The sequence below is a fragment of the Anser brachyrhynchus genome (assembly GCF_964034855.1).
Source record: "Anser brachyrhynchus genome assembly, chromosome: 14".
NCBI classification, from domain to species: domain Eukaryota; kingdom Metazoa; phylum Chordata; class Aves; order Anseriformes; family Anatidae; genus Anser; species Anser brachyrhynchus.
This window is the reverse complement of record NC_137709.1, coordinates 555,361-582,509: the sequence shown is the minus strand read 5'-3', so window position 1 is coordinate 582,509 and position 27,149 is coordinate 555,361. Positions and strand designations below refer to the sequence as shown.

Below are 27,149 nucleotides of genomic sequence, written 5' to 3'. Positions count from 1 at the left end.
CTACATTTCTCCTGTGGCACTAGACTGACTCCTCTAACCTTCTGTTTTTATAGGATTTTCCTTGCTAGTATTTCCTGTGTTTCTTCCTGGTGCTGTTTATTATCCTGTGAAATAGCAATTGCAGAAACAAAATGTAATTGTCTTTAGAAGTTTTCTCTTGACCAACAGGCTTGTGATAATTGGTCCTTCTTTACATGGGGATATTTTAAGGTGTTATTTTTACTCTTTAGGAACAATGTAAATAACATCAGAAATATTAAAACTGGGGAACAGTTATTTATTAGTTTGAGTAAACTGACACACTACCATTGCATATGTAGAACATTACTTTCCATCATTTAAGACTTGCAATTATGGGAAGAGTCTTTTGTCAGTCCTCCTTCGTGGTAACTTCGAATTTAATCAAATGTGAAGAGAAGGTGTGTATTGACAAGTAGTGTGCAAGTTGTCACTGACTAAAAAAGTATACAAGCTAGAATCCACTCCTCCCTGCTCCACTTGTTTCTGTGCTGTTCCCAACATCATGTGGGTGAAGACGTCTATACTACAGTATTTATGTTGGTGCTGATTGACCAGACAGCCTGTTCCTGGCAGCTAATCATAACATATTCTTCAGACTCAGTTGTGCTGCTGTTGCTATGCCACCAGACCAAGATTCATGGATAGAAAAAGGAAAATTAGGATGTTTTAGACAGGAAAGGTGGGAATACTGTGAAAATGAAGGCAATGCTGTACACAATATTTTTAAGAAACTCAAAACAAAAGAAAAGCTCAGCCTAAAAGCTTTGGTAATTCAACAGCTTGTGAACCTTCTTGTTTCAATGAGTGCTGTAAAACTAATTTCAGGACTCAACTGAAGGTGTGAACCATACATTATTTCATGGGATTTGTCAGTTCTGCCAAGCTGTAGCAGTCTTCCTATAACACCTACTTGTTTCTTCTTTCTATAGACAAATATAGAGTGACTTATGAAAGAAAGAGCTTCCCAATATTAAACTTTTTGTCTTGTTCTTTCTCGGTCTTTGAATAAGGTAATACAAATATGGTAAAACAAGATAAGACTTCGTTTTCTGTTAAACTTCTAGGTGTGTGGTGTGGACTGGTGATGAGCGTGTTTTCTTCTATAACCCTACCACCCGGCTTTCGATGTGGGACAGACCGGATGACCTCATTGGAAGAGCTGATGTGGACAAAATTATTCAAGAACCTCCTCACAAAAAAGGAATGGAAGAAGGAAAAAAACTCAGTAAGAGCAATCTTATTGCTTGCTTTAGAAGTCTGAACATAATTTATCATTTATTTTGTGTTCATTTCCAAAATTAGTAACATTTAAATAAGCAAGAGAAATGTAAGCAGGTATTGAAGAATGCATATAGCTTTGGAATTTCTTTAAGAAAGATAGTGGGAATGCAAGAACTGCAATACAGTTTGAAAACAGCTGCCAAGAACAAAGAACACTCGAGATTTCTTTCTGGTACAAGTTCTAGCAAATGATCCTAGGATGACATGTGGGCTTGGTATTGGAGGAAAGCAAAGTGCAAGTAGATAACCAGGAGATCCAAATGTTCTTTGTTAGGCTGCTTAGCCAGATTTTTTTCATGGAAGTAAGAGGTCAGTATTTATATTTTTAAATGCAAAGCTTGCCACAAGTCCTTTAGTCCTGCCACTAAATTCTGATGGTATTTATCTGAAAGCAACTAAGACCATCTTCCTTTGTCAGAATGCAGTACTGTACACAGTGTCGTCTGTTTTTTGCACAAGGACAGACTCGTTGTAAAGATAAAAATCTAAAGTATTATTGAAATCTCTTCTACAGTTAGAGAAGAGCATGAATCTACAGAAGATGCAAATGAAGATGAGCCTATTAAAATTAAAAAGCGCAAGTAAGTTTGTTTTTAAGTACTAAGTAGCCTGTGTAAATAAAATAACTGAAGCTTCATGTGAGCAGTTCCTGTGCTCTTGTATGTAGTAACGTGGTAGCAGTAACTAAGAGGATTCATCACCTTCCTGCTGTTCTACATTAGCAGCTCAAGTGCTTGATATGGCTGAGATAGTAAGGAGGAAATAGCATTGCCTTTAGAAATTATTAAGATTGAAAGTAAATGGTATAAGCTATTTGTTGAGTCCAGGAAATACTTTGAGCATGATTTACCATAGAATTGTAGACTGGCTTGGCTTAGAAGAGATCTTGAAGATAACCTAATTCTGCCCCTGCCATGGACAGCAATACTACCCGCTGAATCAGGTTGCCCAGGGCCCCATCCAGCCTGGCCTTGAACACCTCCTGGGATGGGGCATCCACAGCTTCTTTGGGAACCTGTTTCAGTACCATACCACCCTCTGAGTGAAAAATTTCCTCGTAACATCTAATCTAAATCTCTCCTCTTCTGGTTTACAAATATTCCCCCTATCATTATCGTACCTACCTGTGTAAAAAGTCACTCTCCAACTCTTTTTTCTAAGCCCTCCCTTTAAGTACTGAAATGCTGCAAGGAGGTCTCCCCCGAGCCTTCTCTTCTCCCAGCTGAACACCTCCAGCTCTCTCTTCCTTCATAGGAGAGGTGCTCCAGCCCTCTCATCTTCGTGGCCCTCCTATGAACCTGCTCTAACAGGTCCACCTCCTTGTGCTGGGAGCCTCAGACCTGGGTGCACCACTCCAAGTGGGGCCTCGTGAGGGCAGAGCAGGGGGACGATCACCTCCCTCAGCCTGCTGCTCCCACTTCTGTTGATGCACTTGGCCTTCTGGGCTGCAAGCATGCACTGATGGCTCATGTTGAACTTTTTGTCCAACAGAACCACTAAGTCCTTCTCCGCAGGGATGCTCTCAAGGAGTTCTCCCAGTCTGTACTCATGTCTGGGATTGCCCTGATCAGGTGCAATAATTTATTATCTTAAATAGTTTGCTTAAGTTGCTTGTTTTTCTTGTTAATTTCTGCACACAAGGTTTTGTTGCCTAAAAGTCCAGCCATCTAGATTTTCATAGTGATTAGTCCTGTAAGATTTGTTTTCACTTTGTTATAAAAGTTTAAGTGTTTTATTTAGCTCTTTATGTCTGTCTGTTTTGCCTATTGGAAGTGATATACATCACTTTACTCTGAGTTACTTGTACACACTATTTTAAAAGTAGTTTTACCATTTTGTTTGTTATTGTGTACTCTTAGAGATGATTATAACGTTGTTCACAGTTAGTCAACAAGCCATGCATTTCTTTTCAGAAATGCTTTGGATGAATGTATCACTTGTGGTACAGCATTTCTGATGTAATGATTCTAAGGTATTCTCAGTTTGAACTAACTCCTGTAGCCTTTCACAGGGCTTCACGTTCTTGAACGGGAGAAGAGGAAAGTTAGTGCAGCTAACAAAATCTGTTGCACGTCTGGTGAGACCAATGAACAAAACCAGAATGTATTGACTTCTTGGCCCCACTTGTTGACACTGAGGTCGTTGAGGACACTTTGGTTCCTTGAACTCTTCCAGTATGAAAAGCATTCCTATGCAAGTTTCAAAGAATGGTTTCCATGTTTTATAAGCCAGTAATTCTGAATTAATCTGTTATGCCTGTTCTGTCTTGATGCAGTTCAGTCTAACGTACAGGGCTGACTTACTACTTACCAAGTTGTACTGTGTATTTAATTTTTTTTTCCAGGAAAGATGATAACAAAGATATTGATTCAGAGAAGGAGGCTGCTATGGAAGCTGAAATTAAAGCCGCTCGAGAGAGAGCCATTGTCCCTCTGGAGGCTCGGATGAAACAATTCAAGGACATGCTTCTAGAAAGAGGGGTTAGAGAAATAAGTGTGTGTGTGTGAGAGAGTGAGTGAGTGAAGGGGTGTGAGAAAAGGAGGTTCAGGCAGAAGTCTTCGTACTTAGTTAATTCAGAACCTGCAGTGCCTTATGCGAGGAAAACAATTTCATTGTTCTTCTGATTCATGGATATGTTTCATTCAAGAGCCTATATTTCAATGAATGTTAAAATTAGCAGAATTTCTAAATAAGTGAAATTAAATAGTATCAAGACTTTTTAAACTTTTTTTTCCCCAAGTTAAGTAAGTACACAGTTGAAAGCTGCCAGTGAAAATAAATGAGAACTGGACACATAGTTAATGTTTTTGGAAGTGTTCCTACACAATAAAAACAGTAAGTTCCACTATAGTCTGTACATTCTTATCCTTAAATGGGAGACTTCTTGCTTTTAGTTACCTAAATTTGAAATTTGTTTTATACAATCAGTTCTTAATAGCCTAAATTATCTGTCAGAGTATGAATTCACATAGTAACTTTATTCAAAAAATTGAAGTGTTTCCAGCTACCTATGAGCTTTAATTTAGTTTCGTTGACTAGTTCTTATGGGATAATTGTAATAAAAATTAATTAAAATGAGCTTGAGCCTCTTTAAGTTTGTTGTAGCAGAACTGGAGTTTAAACTCATAATATTTAGAAAAGGTACAGGGCAGGCATGGGATATGAGAACGCAGAATCTCAAAGCTTTCTTTTGATGGAGTTGTTTTTTAAAATGTCACACCGTAGTAGTTATTTTAATGAGTAATTAAGTGTGTGTTATTATTTAAAGTTCTCAGAGCCAATTAGTGTTGAAACTTGCTATGGCAGACTCCCACAGCTCGTCATCTATTAGTGATGAAAACTTCAGCATGATTTTTGTCTCCCTCTTTTCATCAGATGTCCTATAGTTTTCCAGCAAAACTCTACAGCATCTGCACGTTCAAGGAAACGTTAACAGTTAAAATCTGACTTTTTTTTGATTAAAGGTCTCTGCTTTTTCAACATGGGAGAAAGAACTACACAAGATAGTTTTTGATCCTCGTTACTTACTTCTCAACCCTAAAGAAAGAAAACAGGTAAAGAATTCACTCCCCTTCCAGACACATCTACTACAGGTGTTATCTAAGTCCTCAGTCTGTTTTTTTTCCTGTTTAGCCTTCTTCAGTAATCAGTATTGCAAGAGATTTTTGTTATGGTTAGGGTTTGTCTGGAAAAGGAAAAAGCTGAGGAGAGGAGGAGTGAGTTGACATTTTTTATTTTTCCTGTTGTTGCAAGATGTGTGCTCTAAGACAGTGAAAGTTATATGTATACAGAAAGCTCTCAAAACCTGAGTGAAATGGTGAGAATCTTCAGTATCTTGTCAAACTACTGGAGCAATGATTAATCCAGCTATTTATGAAAACCTAAAAAAGCGTGGAAAACCCTAAAAGACCTAAAAAAAACTGAAAAAGAAAAACCTAAAAGCGTGGAAAACCTAAAGCACATCTTTATTGTTAAAAAAAAAAAAAAAACAGTTCTCGCTCCAGAAGCTTTTCTTCAAATGGATGTATGGAAATAGAAAACTTCAAGAATACAAGAAGCATCTGCTTTCTTAAGCACATGACCCCGAAAAATATTAACATAAAATGAATATGTAAGAAACTGTTTGCTGGTCTCAGATTGTGTGTTCGTGTGTTGTACACTGCATGTTCAGTAGAGTGGAATAATTTGCGTATTCAAATACAAAACATCCTTAACCCTTCTTTCTACCCTGTCTATATTGGTTCTATGGTGGGAGGAAAGGAAGTAAGACAAAAGGAAAAAAATGGAATTTTTGTCCCATCTTGCCTGGAGCTTATGTGGCTTCAGGTTTGTATGTTTTAAGTCAGTAACTGGTGTTTCTGTAGGTATTTGATCAGTATGTGAAAACGCGAGCTGAAGAAGAGCGCAAGGAGAAGAAAAACAAAATAATGCAGGCCAAGGAGGATTTCAAGAAAATGATGGAAGAAGCAAAGATTAATCCACGGTAGGAACTTCTTTCTCGTTCATGTGCATGAACGCTCTTAGAACAAAGTATGTTGTGTGGTATTGGGTAGGTTAACTTGATTAACCTCTTTCAAAATTAGAGGCAAAGTGGAGAAAAATCAGGTATTGTTGAAATCTTCATTTGCCTGCTTGCACTCTCACAAACCATAAAATAATAGAACTTGATATTTATGATGTTTTATGTATTTTTAAGTCATTTTGAAGAAATCCCCAGCATGCTCTCTGGAATGTGAGAAAGACCTCAAGATCCACTACCAGATAAAAGTTTTCTTTCATAACTCTGTTTCTTCTTAAGAATGTTAGTATTCCTTGAGAAGTATTAGGGAGGTTTTGTCAGTTTGGGGATTTGAAGGGACCTTTTTCTGATTACAAAATACATTGATAATAATATAACAATATTTTGGTTGCTTTAATAGGAAAATTATTACTTACCCTTCACATCCAGGCCTACATGCAGTGATAATAGCTTAGTGATAGCAGTAAACATACTAACATTCAAGATTTTATTGCTAGAATTATTTGTTTCACAGATTTCTTGCATATAATTCATGAAATATGCAGTTATGTCAACAGATGAGCTCTAAAGCATTCTCTTTCAGCATCTCTTGGATTACCTGGCACTAATTCCTTTACAGTGAAATAACATCTCATTTGGTTCATTTCAGCTTAATTTTTTTCAGTGATCCATGTCGGAAATTCGTGGAATCCAGCGTTATGTAAACTTTTAAATTACTTTAAATCTGGTTAATATTTCTTATTTGAAACATCCGTCTGTTCATTTAATGATAGCAACAATTTTGATGGTCTGGGAAGAATGGAGACATGGGAATATTTGAAATAAATAAAAAAAAAAATAGTGAGTTCAGTATAGCATTCGGAGACTAACATGGACTATTCTTGTTAGCTTTAGTATTCTCAACTTCCAAGATATCTCCAGTGCATCATATTGGGACTAATTCTGAGCTAATTATGGGCTGGGGTGGGAAAGAATTGCAACTGAATGACTGTCTTGTTTAATCTTATCCTTTGTCTTCTGGTTTCAGTGTTTGTCTAAAGATATTGCTGTACCTCTGTGAGTGTCAGACTATTTTTAATCATCTATCTCAGTCCAACATGCTCAAGAGTTTGTGTTCCACTTAAGCAGCTCTTGTTCTTCAATATAGCTATACATTCACTTTCTAATCTTTTTGAATAAGCTACCAAATTCTCTTCTTGTTTCAATTTACCCTACAGCAACAGTAGGCTGGATTTTCCAAGTCTAATTATTTCCATGCTGTGATGAAACATTCGTATGATTATAAGTGTCTCACGTATTCTTGGGGCCAGATTTGCATCAGAGCTTGGAAAAAGCACAGTAGTGGTTTTTTTTGAGGTAAGTGGCAGTACTACATTTACTGCACAGATTGGAATCTGGCCCTGGAGGTGAGAGAACTGTCAGGAAAATGCTGTGGGAATAATGGGTTGAAAGCCCAGTGCTGCTGCGTCTGCCCATAGCATTTAATACATTTTCTACCCTCTGTGTTTTAAGATAAAGCTATACTATGTTCCGTGTAGGGGAAGATTTCATTCAGCCAGTGTTTTATCATGACTAACACCAAACAACGATTTCCTCGGTGAACTCTTAGCATGGTTTGGCTGCAAGTGAATGCATGTAAATCTTTCAATTTCACAGCTGTGAAATACCTGGACAGACTGGTGGCTGAACTGCTTAACTGCAAAAAAGAAGACTTGTAGTCAGCTGAGGTTTTTTTAATTTCTTGGTTGTATTATAATCTCTCTTTCTACACCTACACCTGCACATTCTGCAGGTAGCTGTATTAAAACCAAAACAACAAAAATACTACACCGTGCAAGTCTCTTAACAATACCTTTCATGTGTGTGCCTAAACCTGACTCCTTTCTGTAGTTCATTGATCAAACATCTCTATAGTGAGAACATAGGATGAGTGGTTTTTTGTTCTTTGTGGTCTGGCATGTATTCTAGCAGAAGAAATACTTCTCTGCTGAACCTGCTTCCCAGCAAAGACAGCTCTGCCAAATTAGTTCACTTGCCATTTTGTTGCAGAACTACTTTTAGTGAATTTGCAGCCAAGCATGCTAAAGACTCGAGATTCAAGGCAATTGAAAAGATGAAAGATCGAGAGGCCTTGTTTAATGAGTTTATCACAGCGGCAAGAAAGAAGGAAAAAGAAGATTCGAAGACCAGAGGTGAGAAGGTAAGGTGATTTTTTTTTGGTTCCAGCAGTGTGAGTGGTGTGAGCCTGAGTGAGATGGGACAAAGTCACTGCTTGGTTTCCGGTGTGCCTTCTCTGAGACTCAGTCCTTCTCTTTCCATAGAGGTTTTACAATGTAAGCATTTCACAGATGTTTCTTTGGTCTTTATGAACTAACTGTTTTTAAGTTTGCAGGTATACTATACCGACTTAGTGTGTAGAACCTAATTTTATGAAACTGAGTTAACTGTTTTTTGTTTTCCTAAGCATGTAACATATTCTTAACTGGAATGAGGCCTATTTTTTTCCCTATTAAAAAAAAAATATATATTGTCCTGGAGCGCTGAAAGGAAATTCTTGTTTTGTTTGGCTCGAGAATCCAGAACTGGCCGTTACTTCCCTGTTCTCTCAGTGAAGGCAGTAAGATCTCAAAATTCTCTGTAGGCTACTCTATTTAAATTTCAAACAGCTTCCATGTCTTCTCTTTCCATCTAAAAGCTAGCACTTTTAGTGACTTTAATCTTTCAGTAAATAGATCTTATGTATAACCTGCTGCTTATTAGAATTAAAGGTCGGCTATTAAAGATTGATGAATTCCAAATGTCATTTGACCATATTGTCAATAGTAGGGAGCAGGCTTTCACGGCTGGGGAAGCAGACTTCTATGGAGGTGGCATCGAATATTACCAGCAAAATACGCAGCCACTTACTTAAATGTCCCTGTGTGTTGTGCGAATGGAGAAAATAACCTCTAAAGCCTAATCATTTTTGACATTTTAAAGTCTGCAATATTTCTTTTGTAGCACAAAGTTAATGTAAATTTCACTTACTAAGAATACTTGCTGAAGAGAGAAATGCTGAATAAGGTGTTAGATTTGCAGACAGTTTACTTGTTGAATAAGTCTTGCATATTTTTTTCTTAATGTAGGCACTCTGGTCTAATTTGATTTTTGTGTTCTCCATTTTTTGCAAGCTGTCTTATTGCTGATATTTTCAATAAATGATTGTGCTTTCAGAGGAGAACTGATGTAGTTCAAAACTAGACTTTTACATATTGCATTTCAGTTATGAATGGAATTTTAAAGCGTTCTTGCAGCTTAGTGAAGTTGAAAGCTTAAAAAAAAGTAAATACTTGTTTTGTTGCATGATTGTTCTAAAGTTAAAAAGTTGAGAGACTGTGTTTGTTTGCTTTTGAAATAATGTTTTTTTCTCCAAAAGCGTTTTGTAACCATTTTATGTATTCTGTTTTATAACAAGTGGATAGACTTTACAGTTATGTGCTGTGCGGCCTGTCAATCAGTTCAGTCTGACAGCTGTCAATCACTGACACGCAAATATTATGGGATTCCCTAGTGAGGAAAGAATTGGTATCTCTGTGTGGTGACTTTAGCCTCCCGCAGTTCCGGTACTTTACATTTTTTTAGTTTTTTTCCTTGTGAAGTGATGAGAGTTGTACCTGCAATGTGTTAACTGCCAAAAAAAAAAAAAGACTTCTAAATACACCTGAAATATTTTCAGTCTTGTTTTCCTTTGATTTTGAAAGTGTTTAAAGCAAAAGAAAATTTAATGCGTTTAACCTGAAGCTTTCTCAGTCTGTTTTAAAAGTCCAAAATCTTTATTTATGGAGGATCAACTTTACAGAAATCTTTAACGTAAGGGTTTAAAGTTACCCAATACTTGATTTTTACTTTGTTGATTTATGACTTGCTGGCTGGTGATAGGGCCCAGCTGAGTTTTCAGATAGTTGTTTTTATTCACGTGGCTAACGTCGGTGAGTAAATAGAACCTTAACGCTTCTCAGATGACGGAGGTACGCAAGTATGCTCGGGTCAGAGGCAGGGGGGGATATCCGTGAGTGAACGGTGAGCTGATAACTTTGACCAAGTTACCGCTGTGCGGTCCCAGGACACAGGGACATTGTTGCACGTCCTCAGGATGAGCAGTGCCAGCAGACAAGTCATCTTAAATTAGCCTCCTTACGTAGGCTTCCTAATGCTCAGCTGAAAACGTACGGCAGCCCACCTTGCCAGTCAGTGTCATTATCCTGTACAGAGATCTCTCAACAGTTTTCTTCTGTAGTATTAGAGTTAGTCAAGCTGGTTACTGTGCTTATAGATATAGCAAACCTGTGTGAGTAAGAGCTGTGATCCTAAAAATTCCTTGGTGAGATGTTTTTGTCTTAATTTTTCTAAGTTTTCCCCTTAGTTTTAATTGACAAATAAATGACAATACTTGTGCTGTATACGTTGAAGATGAAAGATAGTTCTGACTGAAGTTAAACCCGTGCCCTGAGAGTGTAAAAAGTCTAAAAGGGTGGTTCATTTTCCTCAGGAGGGAATTGGCTCTAAAATCCTGTTTTTTCCAAAGTCAGTTGCTAGTGGAGCAGCAGATGGCCGGGATGGTGTCTGCGCAGCATCCGAGAGAGGGCAGGGGAATGCTGCTGGCACTTCGTGCGAAAACGTCTTCCTACACGATGTATTCTTTTTTGTTAGGTTTGATTTTGTATTGCAGCTGGTGCCAAAGTACTTCGGCAGTGTTGTGAGTGTAGTTTTTATCTTGTTTTTTCCATGGGATGTATCTATCATACGTCGAAGTACTTCGCACAAGTCACGTAACTTTGAGATACCCTTACTTTATGGACTTCTGTTGTAACAGCTGGGCATTGTTTGATTTTCTGACAGATCTATCTAATGATTTCTAATGCTATGGCTTAGAAAGCTTCATATTTTTTATACTGCATGCATGTTTTAAGATGTTTTGAAACAACATTCTTAATCTTAAAATGAATAGATGGTTTGCTTAGCATTTTGTGCAGCTAGTTAAGAAAGAGTGATAGTGCTGTAGATAAGATAAGAGAAGATACAGAGTAACTTCTCCACTGGCTCTAACCAGTTTTTGCTAATCTGTGCTTACCGTCGTAATCTCCCAGATATAGTAAAAGAAAAAAAAGTCTATAAAGCCTTTTATGTTTATGTATTAATATTGTGAAGAGCTAAAATTATCACTGGGTAAGCCTGCAGAATGTTGGTTCTGGTCTCTCATTCATACGTGCTGTAACTAAACACGTTTTTAGAAAGTCAGGATGGCGGTCCTCTGGCAAACCAGAGTTCGCTCACCTGCCCATCTGCTTTCTTCCTTTATGAATCTCAGTGTTTTGGAGCTAAACAGCTTTGGGTGGTTGCCTTATTCAGAGGGATGAGGAGAGGAGATAAGTAGCAAAAATTGAACGACCAGCCCTTCTCAACTAATTTTTTTTAACTAGTGTGCCAAGACAAAAGAATTTGTTTTGTGGGCTAACGGGGTTTGGGGTGCTGTGAAGGCGGCACGCTTAACCTTGTGTGTACCCTTGAGTCCCCAGTCACTCGCTGGTTTCCAGTCATTCAGCAAGTGAGGCTAATCTGCCCCTTGCTGCTGTTCTTCTCAGAGGTGGAGGCTTAAATGCCAAACCAGACTTCTAAGGCATAAAGAGGTGGAAATAACATGGAAAAAATATCTAGGACCTAAAGTGCGACAGCAACAAGGGAAATTATCTACCCCAGAAAATGAGATATGTAATAAAGGCGCAGTAGTTGCTCATGCATCTGCTGATTCTGGGAGTTCAGGTGAAAAAATGTTGCTAGTTTTGTCTCAGGATTTAAAAAAAAAAAAAAAAAAAGAATAACAAGAACAAAAAAAAGTATGACTGATCCTCTTGATCCTCTGCCAGCTTTTCATGATGCTAGCATTATGGACAGAGTGTTGATATCCCATTTCTATTTGAAAATGTAGAATAAAACATTTTCTTAAACTTTAATATATACTTGAATATCCATCTCAAATGTAGCTTATTTGATTACTGTAAGCGCTTAATTTTTTATTGGTTACATCCTTTTTGCTATTTATCAGCAGATCTAAGTGTTTACCTCTGTACACTTGGAGGATGAATCCATAAATACTTGATTTGTTTAGTGCCCCTTGTAAAACTGGATAGCTGCTGTAATATTGATAGCAAAATGCTACAATGTGGAATCAGTAGCGTGTTACTTTGATATATAAAAGTTTAATAATTAAGCTGAAGTAAAATAATAAAAACTGTATTGCTGAATCATTCTTTAATGAACATAGTTCATCTTAAATTAGGAAGATCTGCTAAATCAATTTGCTTTAGCAAAATTGTCCCAAAGGGGAAGCGAATTTTAGGCATGTTAGGTCTAAATTCAAAGTTTTAGTGATATTTTTATCTATATTCTAATGGTATGTAATATTAGTTTACTTCCCTCTGTTGGAGGTAAGTTGATTCCTTTTTTCATAAGAGCAAACTGTTATGTATCAGCCTCTTTCTCAAGTATTGTCTTTCTGTTATTGTCTGTGAAATAGATCAAGATGGACTTCTTTGAATTACTGGCTAATCACCACCTGGACAGTCAGTCTCGCTGGAGCAAAGTGAAGGACAAAGTAGAGACTGACCCTCGTTACAAAGCAGTGGATAGCTCTTCACAGAGGGAGGACCTTTTCAAACAGTACATAGAAAAAATAGCAAAGGTATGTGTGTGACATCTGGAAGTATGTCTTTGGATGTTCTGCTGGTTATGTTGCTGTTAATGTGTGATGTAACTAACTATAAGATAGACTCGTGTGCTTTAGTTCCATACTTCAGAGAATTCTGTACCGTCATTACTTGTTTGAAGCACCCTGGAATGAGAGCTTGACACTTAGAAGTACTATCCATGGTACTGCTGGTGCAAGTGTTCATGGTATGTGTATGTCTGCACACGTACATGAACACACAAGATGTATGGGAGAATTTCTCCAGCAGAACAGGAAAAACAGAGACTCTCATAAAGTCATTGGCTTTAAAACTTGAGAAAATACAGATGCTACACTGACTAGTCCCAACCAGGATGGGCAGTTTCCTTTGCTGCAATTTTTGTATCAGCTGTTTCACTCAGAGTTATAGGTGGTTCATACACAGTTCCTTCACTGGTTCTTCTCTCTCAATCCAGTATTCCTGCTTTTCTCTTCCAGGGAATTAATGATTGAGTACGTATAACTTGGTTAACAGATAGTTTATACTGCTTTCCCCAGCCCCTTATTCAGTTTGTCACTGTATACGAGGAATATGCTCCTAAGAATAGTTGTTCTGGGATCAGCGTTGTGACCAAACTTCTTTCAGCATATGACCCTGTAATGCTTCTATAGCATATAGTTCTTCAAGCAAAATTTTGTAGTCTTTTACATCTTAAATCACTTTGAAGTGTTTTGTTCCAATATGCCTTTGGTTTGACAATCCTTTAATTTGCTTACCTGCCTAATGAAAATATGAAAGGTGTCACATTTTTATTGAGAAAAGTTTCTGCTCTTCTTACGTTTCAGAATTTAGATTCTGAAAAAGAAAAGGAGCTGGAAAGACAAGCTCGCATTGAGGCAAGTTTGCGTGAACGAGAGAGGGAAGTCCAGAAAGCTCGCTCAGAGCAAACCAAGGAAATTGACAGAGAACGTGAGCAGCACAAACGTGAAGAAGCAATACAGAACTTCAAAGCGCTTCTGTCTGACATGGTAAGATATGAATAGGTTCTCTCCTGATCTATTCGTTGCAGGAGCTTGTCAGTGCGTTTTACTAATTGTTGCACTACAAAAAAGCTCTTTGTTGATTGTAGTTAAATTTATATAGAAATAGAATTCTATTTTCTATTCCACTGCCCTCCCTTTTTCCTGTTGGGAGTTTTGCATTGTTTGTAAGAGAAGGCTTTGCTTTTAGGGTTGGTGTTCTGACAGTTTGCCCACGGGGTTAGTTGACAGTATTGTTCCTGCTGTGCTTCTCCAGCACCTCACTGGAGATGGCAGATTTTTAGACATGCTGCTGTAAATTTCTGGAAATTTACAATAAATTAATAAATAAATAAATAAATTTCTGGAAAACTAGAAAATTAGGAATATTCTCCTTATTTTCGTGTTGTCTCTCCTTCATGCTCCAAACAGTGTCTTTGTCTTAGTTATTTCTTCGCTATGTTACATGTTTACTTTGTACTAGTAGTCAAGCTAACCTATAAGATGGCAATTTCCATATGGTGAATGTCTTATTAAGACGGCAAGATTAGCAAAATGACTTTTCACCCGTGTGTGTACTATGCCCTTGCTTCCTGGTATTATATCTAAAAACCAAACATGTACTAGTTCTCACGTTTCCTCATGGAAATCGTTATGAGGGGATAGAAAATAAATGGCTCATCATCCTGATTTGGTGGTATAGCCAGCAACATAAAGCGTCAGCTGCTTGAGGGATGCTCCCCCAGACTAGAGCCAAGGCACTGCAAAGCTCCTGGTGTCTCTTTGCAAATAGTTATCTCTGAGGCTACTTTTCCAGACCACTTACAGTTAATATAGTATATGATATCTCTATCTGCATTTGAACTTAGGCAAAGTAATTCCCTCTGCCACTGCTTGCTTAGTATTTATAAAGAAAGCTGCCATTGTCTCATAATGCTTTTTTTAAATAGCTTTTATCTTTAGTTTGAACCTTAATTTAAATTAAGAGAAAGGAAAAAAAAAGCTTAGTAGTGTATAAGAATTATTGGTGAGCCATAGAAAAAATGATTTTAAATAATAATCATCCTTTTACTCAGGTGCGTTCTTCAGATGTGTCTTGGTCTGATACCAGAAGGACTCTACGCAAAGATCATCGATGGGAATCTGGCTCCTTGCTAGAAAGAGAAGAGAAAGAGAAACTCTTTAATGAACACATTGAAGCACTTACCAAAAAGAAGAGGGAACACTTTAGGCAACTTCTGGATGAAACTTCAGCGGTAAGAGCTGTAGATACTCAAACTTCAGACCTTTGCCCCAGTATATCGTGATTTATCTTTTTCTGTTTTTCTATCACACAAGTTGACTTTTGGTTGTTTCTGTTTCCTGGGTCCTTCTGTTTCACCGCTATCCTTTCTTCTTAAGAAAATGTGTACATTATGTTTCTGTAGCTGTTTATCTTGAGTGTTATTTCAGTTTAACATATAGTTCATTTTCATTTAAACTTATAGTCAGTGATCATTTTATCTCCTGCAGGATGTTACATTTCTTCAATGTTGAGCTATTTGATACTCTTTACTATGTGGCATCCTGCTCTTTCAAATATCCAATGTTTGTGTTAGTAAATAATCTTACCATGTTTGTCAGTCTTGACATTCTCCTGTTTTATATTGTGCTACTGAATCTGAATCATTGCACTGTTCCATGCACTACAATGGAAATCCATCCCCTCTTTGGTGTACTATGGGGTTCTAGGGAGTCTTGCTCTTTTTTAATCTCGTGCAAACTTCAGTCAGCTTTCTTTAATCCTGCAGTTTTTAACTTATTTCTAATGCATTAGATAAAAATGCTCAGAATGCTAGGTGGATCTCAGTGTGATAGGACAAAATGACGGACATGTTACTTCAAAGCGATTGTTCTTTAATTTTTAATAACTAATACTTCTAAAAATATTTTTCTAGTACACGTTTATGTATATATGAATGTTAAATGTGTTGGAAAGTAAATGATGTTCATGAGGACTTTGCCTTGAAAAAGTACTGTCTTAATAATGAAGAAAAGTATCACAGTATCACAGATTTCTAGGTTGGAAGAGACCTCAAGATCATCGAGTCCAACCTCCGACCTAACACTAAGTACTCCACTAAACCATATCGCTAAGCTCTACATCTAAACGTCTTTTAAAGACCTCCAGGGATGGTGACTCCACCACCTCCCTGGGCAGCCCATTCCAATGCTTAATAACCCTTTCGGTAAAGAAGTACTTCCTAACATCCAACCTAAAACTCCCCTGGCGCAACTTTCGCCCATTCCCCCTCGTCCTGTCACCAGGCACGTAGGAGAACAGACCAACCCCCACCTCTTTACAGCCTCCTTTAAGGTACCTGTAGAGAGTGATAAGGTCGCCCCTGAGCCTCCTCTTCTCCAGGCTGAACAAGCCCAGCTCCCTCAGCCGCTCCTCGTAAGACTTGTTCTCCAGACCCCTCACCAGCTTGGTCGCCCTTCTCTGGACTCACTCGAGCATGTCCATGTCCTTCCTGTAGCGAGGGGCCCAAAACTGAACACAGTACTCAAGGTGCTGCCGTAAAAAAGTAAATTTATAAAATCTAATTAAAAATACAAATATAGTAGTATAAATAATGAAAACCAACACTTTGATATACAGTAACAACATTGTTAGTGTACTTGGGAGATATTTAACATTCCATATTCTTAGAGTCTAATTTTCTTGCAATTTTAACTATTTTTCTTTCTTCTGAAAGATAACTTTAACATCAACATGGAAGGAAGTGAAAAAAATAATTAAAGAAGATCCAAGGTGCATTAAATTTTCTTCAAGTGACCGGGTAAGAGGTTTGCATCACTGTTGTTAACTTTCAGTATAATGTAGGATACAGAGAAAGATAGTGACTACTGAAATGATTTCTGCTTTATATGAACAGAAATATTTTTTTAATTAAAAATGCGAAAGATACAAATACATTCAACATGTAATTGTTACTTATGTTCAGCATGGTGAGTTGCATGAAGCACTCTGCATTCCGTGTTTTAAGCTTATCTTTTCCCTTTCAGAAAAAACAAAGGGAGTTTGAGGAGTACATTAGAGACAAATACATTACTGCCAAAGCTGACTTCCGAACACTATTGAAAGAGACCAAATTTATAACGTACAGGTGTGTAGCATGTCACCAAAGAACTAATCTTTTTATTATGCTTTTCTCTGTACATGGCAACAAACTGATAACTGTTTTTTGTCTTAAAATAATTTGATGTCTGAATTCTTACAACTTTTCATCTTTCAACTTTTTTATCTGACAAAAAAAAATCTGCATCAGAAAGAGGCCTCTTCTTGCTTTATTTTGACCCCTGTCAGGTGGTAATTCTTACACTTGCTTTCAGATCCAAAAAGTTGATCCAGGAGTCGGATCAGCACCTGAAAGATGTAGAGAAGATATTACAAAATGACAAGAGATACCTGGTACTTGACTGTGTACCAGAAGAGAGACGCAAACTCATCGTGTCCTATGTAGATGACCTGGACCGTCGAGGTCCGCCTCCACCACCCACAGCTTCAGAGCCTACAAGACGAACAACAAAATAATTATGAATACTCTCATAACAGGGTATCTGTTAAAAAAGCTTGCATGAGCCATCTGTCAGGTTTATACATATACATTACCGTGAATATATTGCAAAACCATCTTAGGAGCAGAGGAAGAAGCAGCATTTGTGAACATAAAATGGTCTCTGTATAAAAATTAAAAAAAAAAAAAGAGGGGGAGAGAGAACATTAAAGTTATTTATGATTTTTTTGGGCGTGACTGACAAAAACCGAACATGTGCGCTGTGTTTGGTAACTTCAGATCTGAGCAATAGTGTGTCTGTGTATGAGGTATGGATGTCTGATATTTGGAGGCGTTCTTCTCAGCAGCGTTATGTATGCAAGTCTTAGTTGATTGTGCTTGTGGTTGGAACTTGTAATACACATGTGCCACCAGCTTCCTGATGGTTCACCCATGGTCACCTATCTGAGGAGATGAAATGCTGTCTTATAACTGAAATTACCGATTACTGAAGACTGCGTTCTGGAAACACAAGTCCTGATTCTGTGCTTGCTTTCACCCTTCTAAATGGAACTAAATCCATTAAAGTCAGTTAAAGCTGAGAGAGGAGAATTAGGACTACAGAGACCAAATTACGTTTGCTCACAGGTCTGCTTTGTTCCTTACCCTATTCATGGATTAGAAACAAAATCAGGTTGCTCTGCCCAAGTGAAGGTTTGTCTAACAATTTTTACTCAAAGTTGGAAACACTTGGTAAATAACAGTGGTTACCAGAACAGAACAGGACGGTTGTATAAACACATTTTTATTTGCGATAAAGTGATCTTTACATCTGGATTAGACTGTGGATTTCCCTTCTGGGCAATTCTTGTAAACTATACTCCTGTTTTGAATGTTAAACTTGTGTTTCTAAAGTTTAATTTTGAAATGTTGGGATTGTTCAGTTTATGTATTTGAACTACAATAAACCAACCCTTTTTATATATGGATTGTACAGGCCTGATACCAGTTTCTGTTGGATTTTGTTGGAGTTGTGGATTTAAGAGTAAAGCAAAGAACTGAACTCATAGTACCTAAAACGTTGGCTGTGCTTGGCAAAATAGCGTGACACTGTGCAGCATCAAATTAAATTTCATTAACATTCAGATCCCATCTGTGCAATTGGGCGCCAAACAAAATCATTTTCTAGTGTAGTTCTTCACTTTTACTGTTAACTATGAGATGGTAGGAATGGTGGTGTCAAAGCGTTTCCTTCACTTTCTTCTATGTTTTACATCGACTGAGTCCTCTGGGTTGGGGGGAAAGGAAGGATTCTTCATGAGAACCTGATTTTTTTTTTTCCCCAGCAATTAATTATGGTAACCAGCCAGTGGGACTTCTCCTCTGAGTACAGAGACAGGAGTTTAAGGCCATTTACAAGGATTTAGGCAGCTTGGGAGGAATTGTTTCAGATGTCAGCAATACAGACAGTTGTAGTAAGAATGCACACCCTCAGTTCAGGAAAAGCATCCCTCCTACCTGCCTCCTGGTGGCTGACCGCTGCCACAGTGAGGCCAAGCTGCTGGGAAACCAGCTTAGGGCAAGGCATGGCATCAAGTCGGACTGTAGCTCGCTTGGACGTCAGCCCCTACAGGCCCAGTGGTTCCCAGCTGGAAAACACCAAACGCAGAACTCTCAAGTGCGTGGCTGGCAGGGAAAGCACAGGGGCGGTGGCAGAGGGAGGCCCGGACACCGGGCCTGTGCTCGGTTGGCGCAGCTGGGCCAAGCGGGTGCTGGAGCTGGGGCAATTCCTGTGCCGGGGAAGCTCGGCCGAGCCAGCCGCCATCCTTCTGAGCTCCCCGCCCGGTAAGGTGGGAGCCTCGGGGCAGGCAGGGCTCCACGGCCACGGGTCCCCAGGCAGGGCACCCGCAGTCACTGCGCTGGGGCCAGGAGCCGGAGCCCCCCGCGGCTGCACGTCGGGGCCTCGCAGCTCAGGAGCAGCTGCTGGGGCTCCCCGGGGCAGATGTTTCTCAGCCGCCTCCTGCCCCTGCCTCGGGGACGCGGCGTGGGGTGGCCCTGCCCTGCGGGTGGCTGAGCCGTCGGCTCCGTCGCCCTGCCTCCGCTTTCACCTGCCCCCTAAGTGGTGATACCAGGCCGTAAAGCACTCCTGGTACTGCTTTGAAACAATAATGGTTATTAACTCATCAGCTCTGTTTCTTGATGCTTTTCTTCATGTTCATTTGAAAAAAAAACTTTAGAAATGACACTTTTCCCACGTGTAACGTGCAGCTGCCTGGAGCAATTTCCCATATCGTGAATCGGGTCAGCAGCTTCACGCAGGCTTTGCCCTGATTTCTGCTCAGGGGTCTGCCCAGCATGAGCCAGGCACACAGAAACCAGACAAGGATCCACAGTGAAGAGACTGGTGAATCAGGTCCTTCCAGCAAATGGGGAAGAACAGACTATTTATGATGATCTTTGTGACTTGACTTTGATGCCGGGGTTCACTGCACGGTGGGAATGTGACTTGCTGAGCTGTGGTTACAGTCAGTGGCATATAATGGTCCTAGAAGTCTAATTGTGTCGTATCTCCAGCTTAGGAGTGAATAAGAACTTCCAGTCCCAAATAACCTGTTTAAAAGTTGTTTGAGATGTGCTGATTTCCTGTTCGTATTTCACTCCTGTGGCACTGGTTCCTTTGTCCAGAAGTGCTAACGCAATGTGAGAGCATTGCCAAGGCCCAGCCCCAGATGGGGCCCAGGACCCCAAAATGCAGTTCACATCGCTGGGCCGTGGCACGCTGCTTGGTGCCTCATGGAGGACCTGGACACCTCTGGCAGTTCTGTGTCCGGACTCCTGCGGGTTCTCGGACACGTCCCGTGCGTTCTCCCCGTGCCGCTGCAGGGTCAGGCTGCCCGGGGGGGTGTGGGGCACCGCGGGGCTGGGTTGCAGCCCCCAGATGAGGCAGGTTGGCAGCTCAGCGCTCCTCTGGGATTTTTCTTTCCCAATACAGTCATCTATCTGCGTGGGCTGCACTTCATGAGCACCCCGCCCCATCTCAGTGCTGTTTCTGCAGCTTGCTGAGTTTTATAGCGATGTGGGAGAAGAGCTGTGACAGGGGAGGGAAGATGCATTCAGTAGGAATATGCTAAAGGACCTTTTCAGTGCATCCCAAAAAGATTTCAGGTGCTTCACATAATTCAGTTTTTACAGAGGTAAAGACAAATGTGGCTATTTCAAATGTCAAAATCCTTGCTGGACATTTTGAAGAGCTCTTGGGAAACCTAGGACTATACAAAGCAGCTCCCTTTGGAAGAAAATTCTCACTGTGATGCACACAGCAGCATCCAGCTGCTCTGCTCGGAAAGTGCCTTGCACACTGGGGAAAAATCCCGGGATTGAATTCATGCTCGTTTTAGTAGATTAAGGTCATGCAGTTAATACGAAGGTAAATGAGTGTCTGTTTGTATAACATTTCCTTGACAGTTATAAACCATGCCCCGAAGCCTCTAATTAGGTGCCTCTGTTTAAATTCATCACCAAGAGCAGCAGAGAATTAGCACGTGGACTACAGAGGAACTGACAGCTTGTTTTATTAAAGCTTGTGTTATCAAATAATGGGATTTGTCCTGCTGAAGAGGGCGACCTGCCCGGCGCTCCCAAGGCTCTGCCACCCGCAGTCCTGGCCACGTCCCGGCGGCACGCTGCGCGGGGCACATGCAGCGCGGGCAGACCGGGGCTGTGTGTGTGCCACGGCCGGGCTCGCGCCGTGCCCTGCGCCGAGCCGCACACCGCAGCCTTACTGGGTCCGGCCAGACGGGAGCTGTGATCACCTTTCACTGGCAAGTCACCCTGGCAGGTTGTTCCTGCATCAAGTCCTGCTTTAGTTTTATTTTAAAGCCAGTTCAGCTATAGATAGAAATTTCAAATGAAGAAAAAAAAAAAGCAAGGTAATTCCTGATGAACACCAAAAAGCTGATGTTTCCAATGACAGGCAGCAGGTGGTGAGCCCCGGGCTTGGTCTCTGTGACAGGGTCTGAGCACCGAGAGGGCGTCTGAGCACCTCCCTCCCTGTGACGCTGCCACCCAAACTGCACACAAGCAAGAGAGAGAAAGAGGAGCCTGCAGTGCCGTTGTCCTCCCCATCTCATCCTTAGCATTCCCTAAGTGCAAACAGGAAAGAATTCGCTGAAATTGCCCATCTTCACCATCATGACTTGTCTGCCAGTGTCTGCACTGAGAGGCAAAGAGCTCTGCAGCCGCTGTGCTGCCACAAAGCCATCTGCTGCGTCTCACCACCAAGGTGCTATGTGGACATGTTCCTGCTTTGCATTTTTTAATGTTTTAGATCGGAACTTTAATTTGGACTGCAAACAGGAGGCCAAGGTCTCTTGCCTAGACAATCCGTTTCCAACGAGAAGAAGGAGAAAGATGAGAACGACCCTCTTGGCCAGAGGGGTACTCTGAGCACGTTCCCTGTCTTCTCGTCCACTGGCGCCCATCACAGCCGCAGGGCTGCCTGGCTCCCTGGGAGCTGATGGGCGCTGAAGCCAGAGCCTTTCCCTGGCCCTGCCTCGCTGCCACCAGGCCCCAGCTGCTCAAAACCAGGAACACTTTTTGTCAGTCAGTAAATACGTATGTTTGTGTTGCCAAGCCTTTGTGCAGTTAAAGCTGTATTTGGTTTCCATGAAATAAGGTGTTTGATTAGACTACTGAGGGTGAGGGCTAAACAACTAACCTGGAGCAGCTTGTTTATTTGCAGGAAGGTCCCCGTCCAGCCGCACGCAATCCGCTCTGCAGACACCTGTTGCACTTGGCTAAGAGCTGAAAAGTGAATTAATGCCTTACAGGCACGTCCATGGCCCCTGTACACCTGAGGCTCGTGCCCTTGCCTGGGTGCACCCAGCTGAAGGTGGGAGGCTCTGTCTCCACGTAGCGGTCTCCAAAACGACGTCCCGTACTGCGATGCAAAATCTCGGGGTTCTCTGCCACCCGGCAGCAGTGCCTCATCAGCACAGGTGGGCAGACAGCCCCAGCCCTGCTCTCCAGATACACTCTGGTGCCATGGCGCTAATGTTACACAGCACTTGAAAAGCACAACAATCAGCGACTCCACACAGACATGTTGGGACAACTTTACTTTTGATACCAGTGCAGGTTTTCTTTACAGGAACAAAAAAAAGATCTTTTTTTCTTTAATGGTCTATTTACGCCTGATTTATTTTTTTTTTTTACCATTTCATTAAAAAAAAAAAACAAAACAAGTTACTCCTGAAAGCGATCCCTTGTAGTAAATTTATAAGCCGGTGCATATTATTTTTTTCCCCCCACCTTGTACTTATCTCTTTAAAGACGGCAAATGCTCCCTGCTCCTGCCCTGCGCAGGCTGGCTGGGTGGGGACAGAGTGTCAAACAGCACCAGCCCAGGGACTTGAACCATATCTTCCTCTCCCACCAGAGAGAGATAAATGCCAGTCCCAGCCTCTATGCAGTTCATGTTTTTCCTTGTGGTACCTATGTTCCGTTCCTTGAGTAAGTGGCAGTTAATCTCATTCGTAAGGTGTAAGAGTCGGTAGGTCATTGCAGAAACTGCTTGAAATCCCAATCATGCCTTATGAAAGAGACTGTCTATGAAAGAGACTGTCTAAAGAGTGCATTTTGTCCTTAAAAATTTGTGTAAACTTCCTTGCAAGGATACAGGCACTGGTGGGATACCCACTGCCCATAGCAGAACAGATGCACAGCAGGGTTACCCTTATGGATCCATTTCTAAAGTGACAGTGTTGATTTATTTTTTATTTGACTTTATTTATCCCTTTGCTTTTTGTTGCAGGAGCAGGTTTCAGATTGAATTTTTTTTTTTTATTGAACAGTTGCTCAAGTAAATGAAGGATCTGAACAGTCTTTACAGTAGAAAGGGCAGCCTTGCCATGCAAAGAGGAAGAGTTACTGTTTTTATTATTATTGTAATAATTATTATTATAATGTAGGACCATAGACAGCCTCTCTCTGAAGCAGTCAGGTGCTAACAGCAATATCTGGTTGTATTCTGTTTTAGAATGTCATAAATTAGCAACATATACTTTATCTTAAAAACAAAACAAAACAAAAATGGAATAAATAAATAAATTAATTAAAAAAGAGATAGAGAGAGTCACAACATGCAAGAGCTTAGAACAGAACAATTAAAAATGACCAAAGCAAAATACAAGAAACGCAGAAAAAAAGCGCCCAGGTTCAATTTGGTTTGCAATCAATGCATTTTGGAAGCATCATTTATAAAGGTATTTCATATAGCAAAAAAAGGCACCACAGTATCTACAAAGCCAAATCCTTAGGAGAGTTTCTGTGGGGTGAAGGCGGAAGGCAGCAGCCTGGTTAGCGCACACACATCTTGTGTGTAGTGCCATCCCTCCTCCTTTGAGCCTGTCTATTGCAAATCTGAGCTTTTCCATTTTATGTTTGGTTTTGCTGTTGGTAAAAATATGAAGTAATAAAAAGACAAATGTGAAAAATGGCAAAGGGGACAACATTCTGATCTTGCAAAATAACAAGTGGAACATTTCTAGGATAAAGTTTTAAAAAATCCAAACGGGCTGCTGTAATTAAAACCCCAACCACACAGTCCTACACACACGCACGTGCACAACCTCCCCTTCTTTTCCCACTGCAGCTGACTCGATACCCCACACTACTGTATTACCACACTTGAATCAGCAGACATCTACAACCATAGCAATGCCACCAGAGGACACCGGGATAATGAAAGCCTAAACATTCCCAGCCTGCCCCATGTTATGTCTTAGCTCGCGATTCACAAGTAAAAGAAAACCTGGTATCTACTTGGTGCGCCCACCCACTGCCCTAGGTGTCAGTGAGTGGCGGATAGTGAAGCTGGTTTGCTTGCCCCTGCACAACTCCTATATGCAGAGCAGTAATTAAACAAATGAATAGGAAGGAAAAAGGAAAAAAAAAAAAGGAAGAAAAAAAAAGAAAAGAAACATTTGAAATCTTGTGTTTACTAGTATTCAGTACATGAGAGTCCTAAAGAATAACTTATCCTCCTAGTTAACCTTGTCCTGGAATATATACAGGTTATTTGTTGCTGCCACGGCAATGATATTTTCTGAAGGATGCCAAGCTGTGTGCAAGATCTTTTTGCTGAAGTCCAGACTGTCCACACTAATTTCGTCTTTTCTCCGCTTGCCGCCCACGCAGACCTTGCGGGGCTTGAGGATGGCCCGGGGCTTGCTGTTCTCCCGCGAGGCCTCCAGCGTCACATCACGCTTGGTGTTGCGGTCGAACATGCGGAAGAAGTTGTTGTAGGAGCCGGTCATGATGACGCTGGGAGGAGGAGGAAGGACGAGTCAGCGAGCGCAGCTCCATCCCCGTCCCCACGCACCCCTGGGCTCCGCACCGGCCGTGCCTGGCACCGCTGAGCGCCCAGCCGCGGACACCGCACCCCGCGGTCAGTGCCCACCACCAGGACGTGCCGGCGGCTCGTGCCGTGTGCCACGCCAACAAGTTTCTGCATCTTCTCAAGTCTTTCCCCTCCTCATCTGAGGGAATATTAATACCAAAGACAATTTCTTTCAGGATAACAACTCATATTGGGATCCCTCCATATGAGGATATTTAGCTGGCCTGAACCAAACGATTTTCACAGTTTTTTAGAGACAAACTGCCTTGTGACTACAGGCATATTGAATATCCAGAGGTGTAATGAGGTTTAGATTAGATTTAGAATTTGGGCTTCAGGCCAGTTGTGTCTTATTTGCTTTGTTGTTACAGAGAAAACATCACAACGTCAGCTGCTCTTGGACGTTTTCTGCTGCCTTGGATAGTGTGATTTATGCACGGGTAGCTATCGCCGGTATCTGGAGCCAAATACCTCGCCACCGTCCCCTTGCACCCCACTCCCAAGAACAGGCTAGGCGCAGGCCCCGCGTCCGGCCGCCTCCACGTCGGGAACGGCGACGCAGCGCCGGGGCCACCAGTGCCACCGCCGTGGCGCAGGGAGGTGCCACGCGGGGGGGGTCCCGCGCAGCCCCGCCGCCCCTCACCTGTCGGAGCCATTCCACACGCACTCAAACTTGTCGAAGATGCAGTCGTTCTCGTACAGCGAGCACAGCTTGCTTCGCAGGTAGTCGTGGACCTGGTGGCAGGGGATGGGTGGTGTGAGGCCAGGGCCACGCCTGACGCTGGTGCCTGTTGCCCGAAGCAGCCGAGCCGCCTCGGCAGTGCGGATGGCAGGACGCTCCCACCCGTCACGGCGTGCGGTCCCCTTGCTGCCAGCCCCGGCTGTGCCGGAGGCAGTGCCCCGCACTCACCTGGTAAGTCTCGATGGGCCGGTTCTCCATGTTCAGGTCCCACACTTTGACGGTTAGATAGTCCCTGGTCATGATGTACCTCCCGCTGTGGCTGAATTTGACATCGGAGATCGAGGAGATGATCTCAGAAAAGAACGACCGGTTACTTGGGTCTTCGGGCTCCTCAAAAACTGCAGGAGAGGAAGGGACAGGTGCTGACATCAGCGGTCCCCCGCGAGACCTGCTGCCCTGCCCGGGATGGCGGGTGGGAGAGCAGCGCCTGTGGCGCGGGGACACAGCGTGCCCATGGGCTTCCACTGCTGGGCATGGCATAAACCAGGCAAACATCCGTATTTCACAGACTTCACATGGTGCAATTGAAGCTCCTTTGTTTTTAATGAGTGCAATAAGCAGGAAGGATCATCAGAGACCCATCTAACAACAACACAATAGAAGCCCAAAAGATTTAGAGCTTTGCATGCCTATTCTCTCTAGAAATTAATGTGTAGCATAACCAAAAGTCAATGTAAATATTTTATAGCCAGTGCAACCTACAGATTTCATCTGATCAGTCTTTGAATAAATCACAGTTTGAACAGTCTGAAGAATATCAGTGAAGTTCCAAATTAAATGCATTTACAAATTCAATTTCAAAGTAACATCAGCTGGGCATGTATGGCTTAAAAAAAAAAAATAATCAGAGATGCATCAGCACAGAACCTGTGCACTTAGGGGAGATCTGCCTAGTCTTCTCTTTCCATCTCTACAGAGCCCCTTACTATCTCAGCATTAAAGAATATTGCCAGTAAGAAGGAGAAGCTACTCCTGCTTTATTTCTGTACTGGAAAAAAAAGCAGTTCCCAGCCACGTTAATCCGACTTTTGCCCCAGCACTGACACTGCTACAACATCCTCTGCTGCGTCACCTTTTTGTTCTGACCCACTGGTACCTAGAAAAGGAGAGTTTGTGAGGAGCCAGCATGGCTGCTCCGCGAGCCAGGGATGGGCTCACCTTGCATGCCACACTGAGCACAAATGTTTCCTCAGTTTTATTATCCCCTAGCTGAGCCCTGTGCTACGGATGCCTCAGTTCTTGAATATGGTGGAAAAAGTGCCTGAAGTGCCAGTATAAATGATCTGTCTACAAATCAGAAATGGCAGTCCCCACAGCAGGACCCAGATTTGGCTCCTTTAATCACCAGCAGGAAATCTGCTGATATGTCAGCTTTTCTGTTTGTTTGTTTGTTTGTTTGTTTTTAATAAGAAAAGTAACAAGAAGAAAAGAAAATAAAAATCTGAGGCAGTCTGTGGAGAGCATCCGAATTCCACGACTTGTCTTCACTCTAACCATCACAGGTTTTCTCATACCAGGCCAGTTGCTTCATGAGTTTTTTTTAACAGCTGCATCATTTTTGTCACAGCTGTATGTATGTGAGCTGTCATGAAGGCTAGAGGTGTTAAATTTATAGTCCATGAGCAAGACGAAATTGTTGCTGATACTGTAGAAGTAAAAAATTTAAATTGCAGATTGACAAACAAACAAGAAAGGCCTCAGAGAATGAACCCAAGAGCTGGTGGCAGCACTAAGACAAACGAGCAGGAGCGAGAGGGCAGTGGCAGGAACAGGGACGGGAACTGATTTCTGGCTCCAGACAGCGCAGCGCACTTCTCCGGGCCCGCTGTATTTTCCACAGGCCTCACTGCTCGTCTGCAGTACCAGGCCATGACACCTCAAGCGCTGAGCTACCGGAGCCCAGGAGAGGATCCAAGGCACCCCCA

The 27,149-nt window shown here is 41.6% G+C and overlaps 2 protein-coding genes across 8 annotated transcripts in view; one reads left to right on the top strand and one right to left on the bottom strand.

Annotated features, from left to right (window-relative positions):
* The window catches only part of TCERG1 (transcription elongation regulator 1), a 35,997-nt gene extending 17,925 nt beyond the window's left edge, over positions 1–18,072 (top strand). For all 5 annotated transcript variants that reach the window (XM_080555229.1, XM_080555228.1, XM_080555231.1 and 2 more), the window contains 12 exons: positions 1,086–1,246; positions 1,817–1,883; positions 3,647–3,782; positions 4,767–4,856; positions 5,667–5,785; positions 7,871–8,021; positions 12,375–12,539; positions 13,371–13,553; positions 14,621–14,800; positions 16,283–16,366; positions 16,593–16,693; positions 16,920–18,072. In XM_080555229.1, coding sequence (XP_080411355.1) covers positions 1,086–1,246; positions 1,817–1,883; positions 3,647–3,782; positions 4,767–4,856; positions 5,667–5,785; positions 7,871–8,021; positions 12,375–12,539; positions 13,371–13,553; positions 14,621–14,800; positions 16,283–16,366; positions 16,593–16,693; positions 16,920–17,121 — 1,639 coding nt within the window. In that variant the 3' untranslated portion in view covers positions 17,122–18,072. The remainder of the gene's footprint in view (positions 1–1,085; positions 1,247–1,816; positions 1,884–3,646; positions 3,783–4,766; positions 4,857–5,666; positions 5,786–7,870; positions 8,022–12,374; positions 12,540–13,370; positions 13,554–14,620; positions 14,801–16,282; positions 16,367–16,592; positions 16,694–16,919) is intronic.
* Positions 18,073–22,181: 4,109 nt separating this feature from the next.
* The window catches only part of PPP2R2B (protein phosphatase 2 regulatory subunit Bbeta), a 102,754-nt gene continuing 97,786 nt past the window's right edge, over positions 22,182–27,149 (bottom strand). For all 3 annotated transcript variants that reach the window (XM_080555251.1, XM_080555250.1, XM_080555252.1), the window contains 3 exons: positions 25,393–25,562; positions 25,126–25,217; positions 22,182–24,406 (listed from right to left, as the gene is read on the bottom strand). In XM_080555251.1, coding sequence (XP_080411377.1) covers positions 24,127–24,406; positions 25,126–25,217; positions 25,393–25,562 — 542 coding nt within the window. In that variant the 3' untranslated portion in view covers positions 22,182–24,126. The remainder of the gene's footprint in view (positions 24,407–25,125; positions 25,218–25,392; positions 25,563–27,149) is intronic.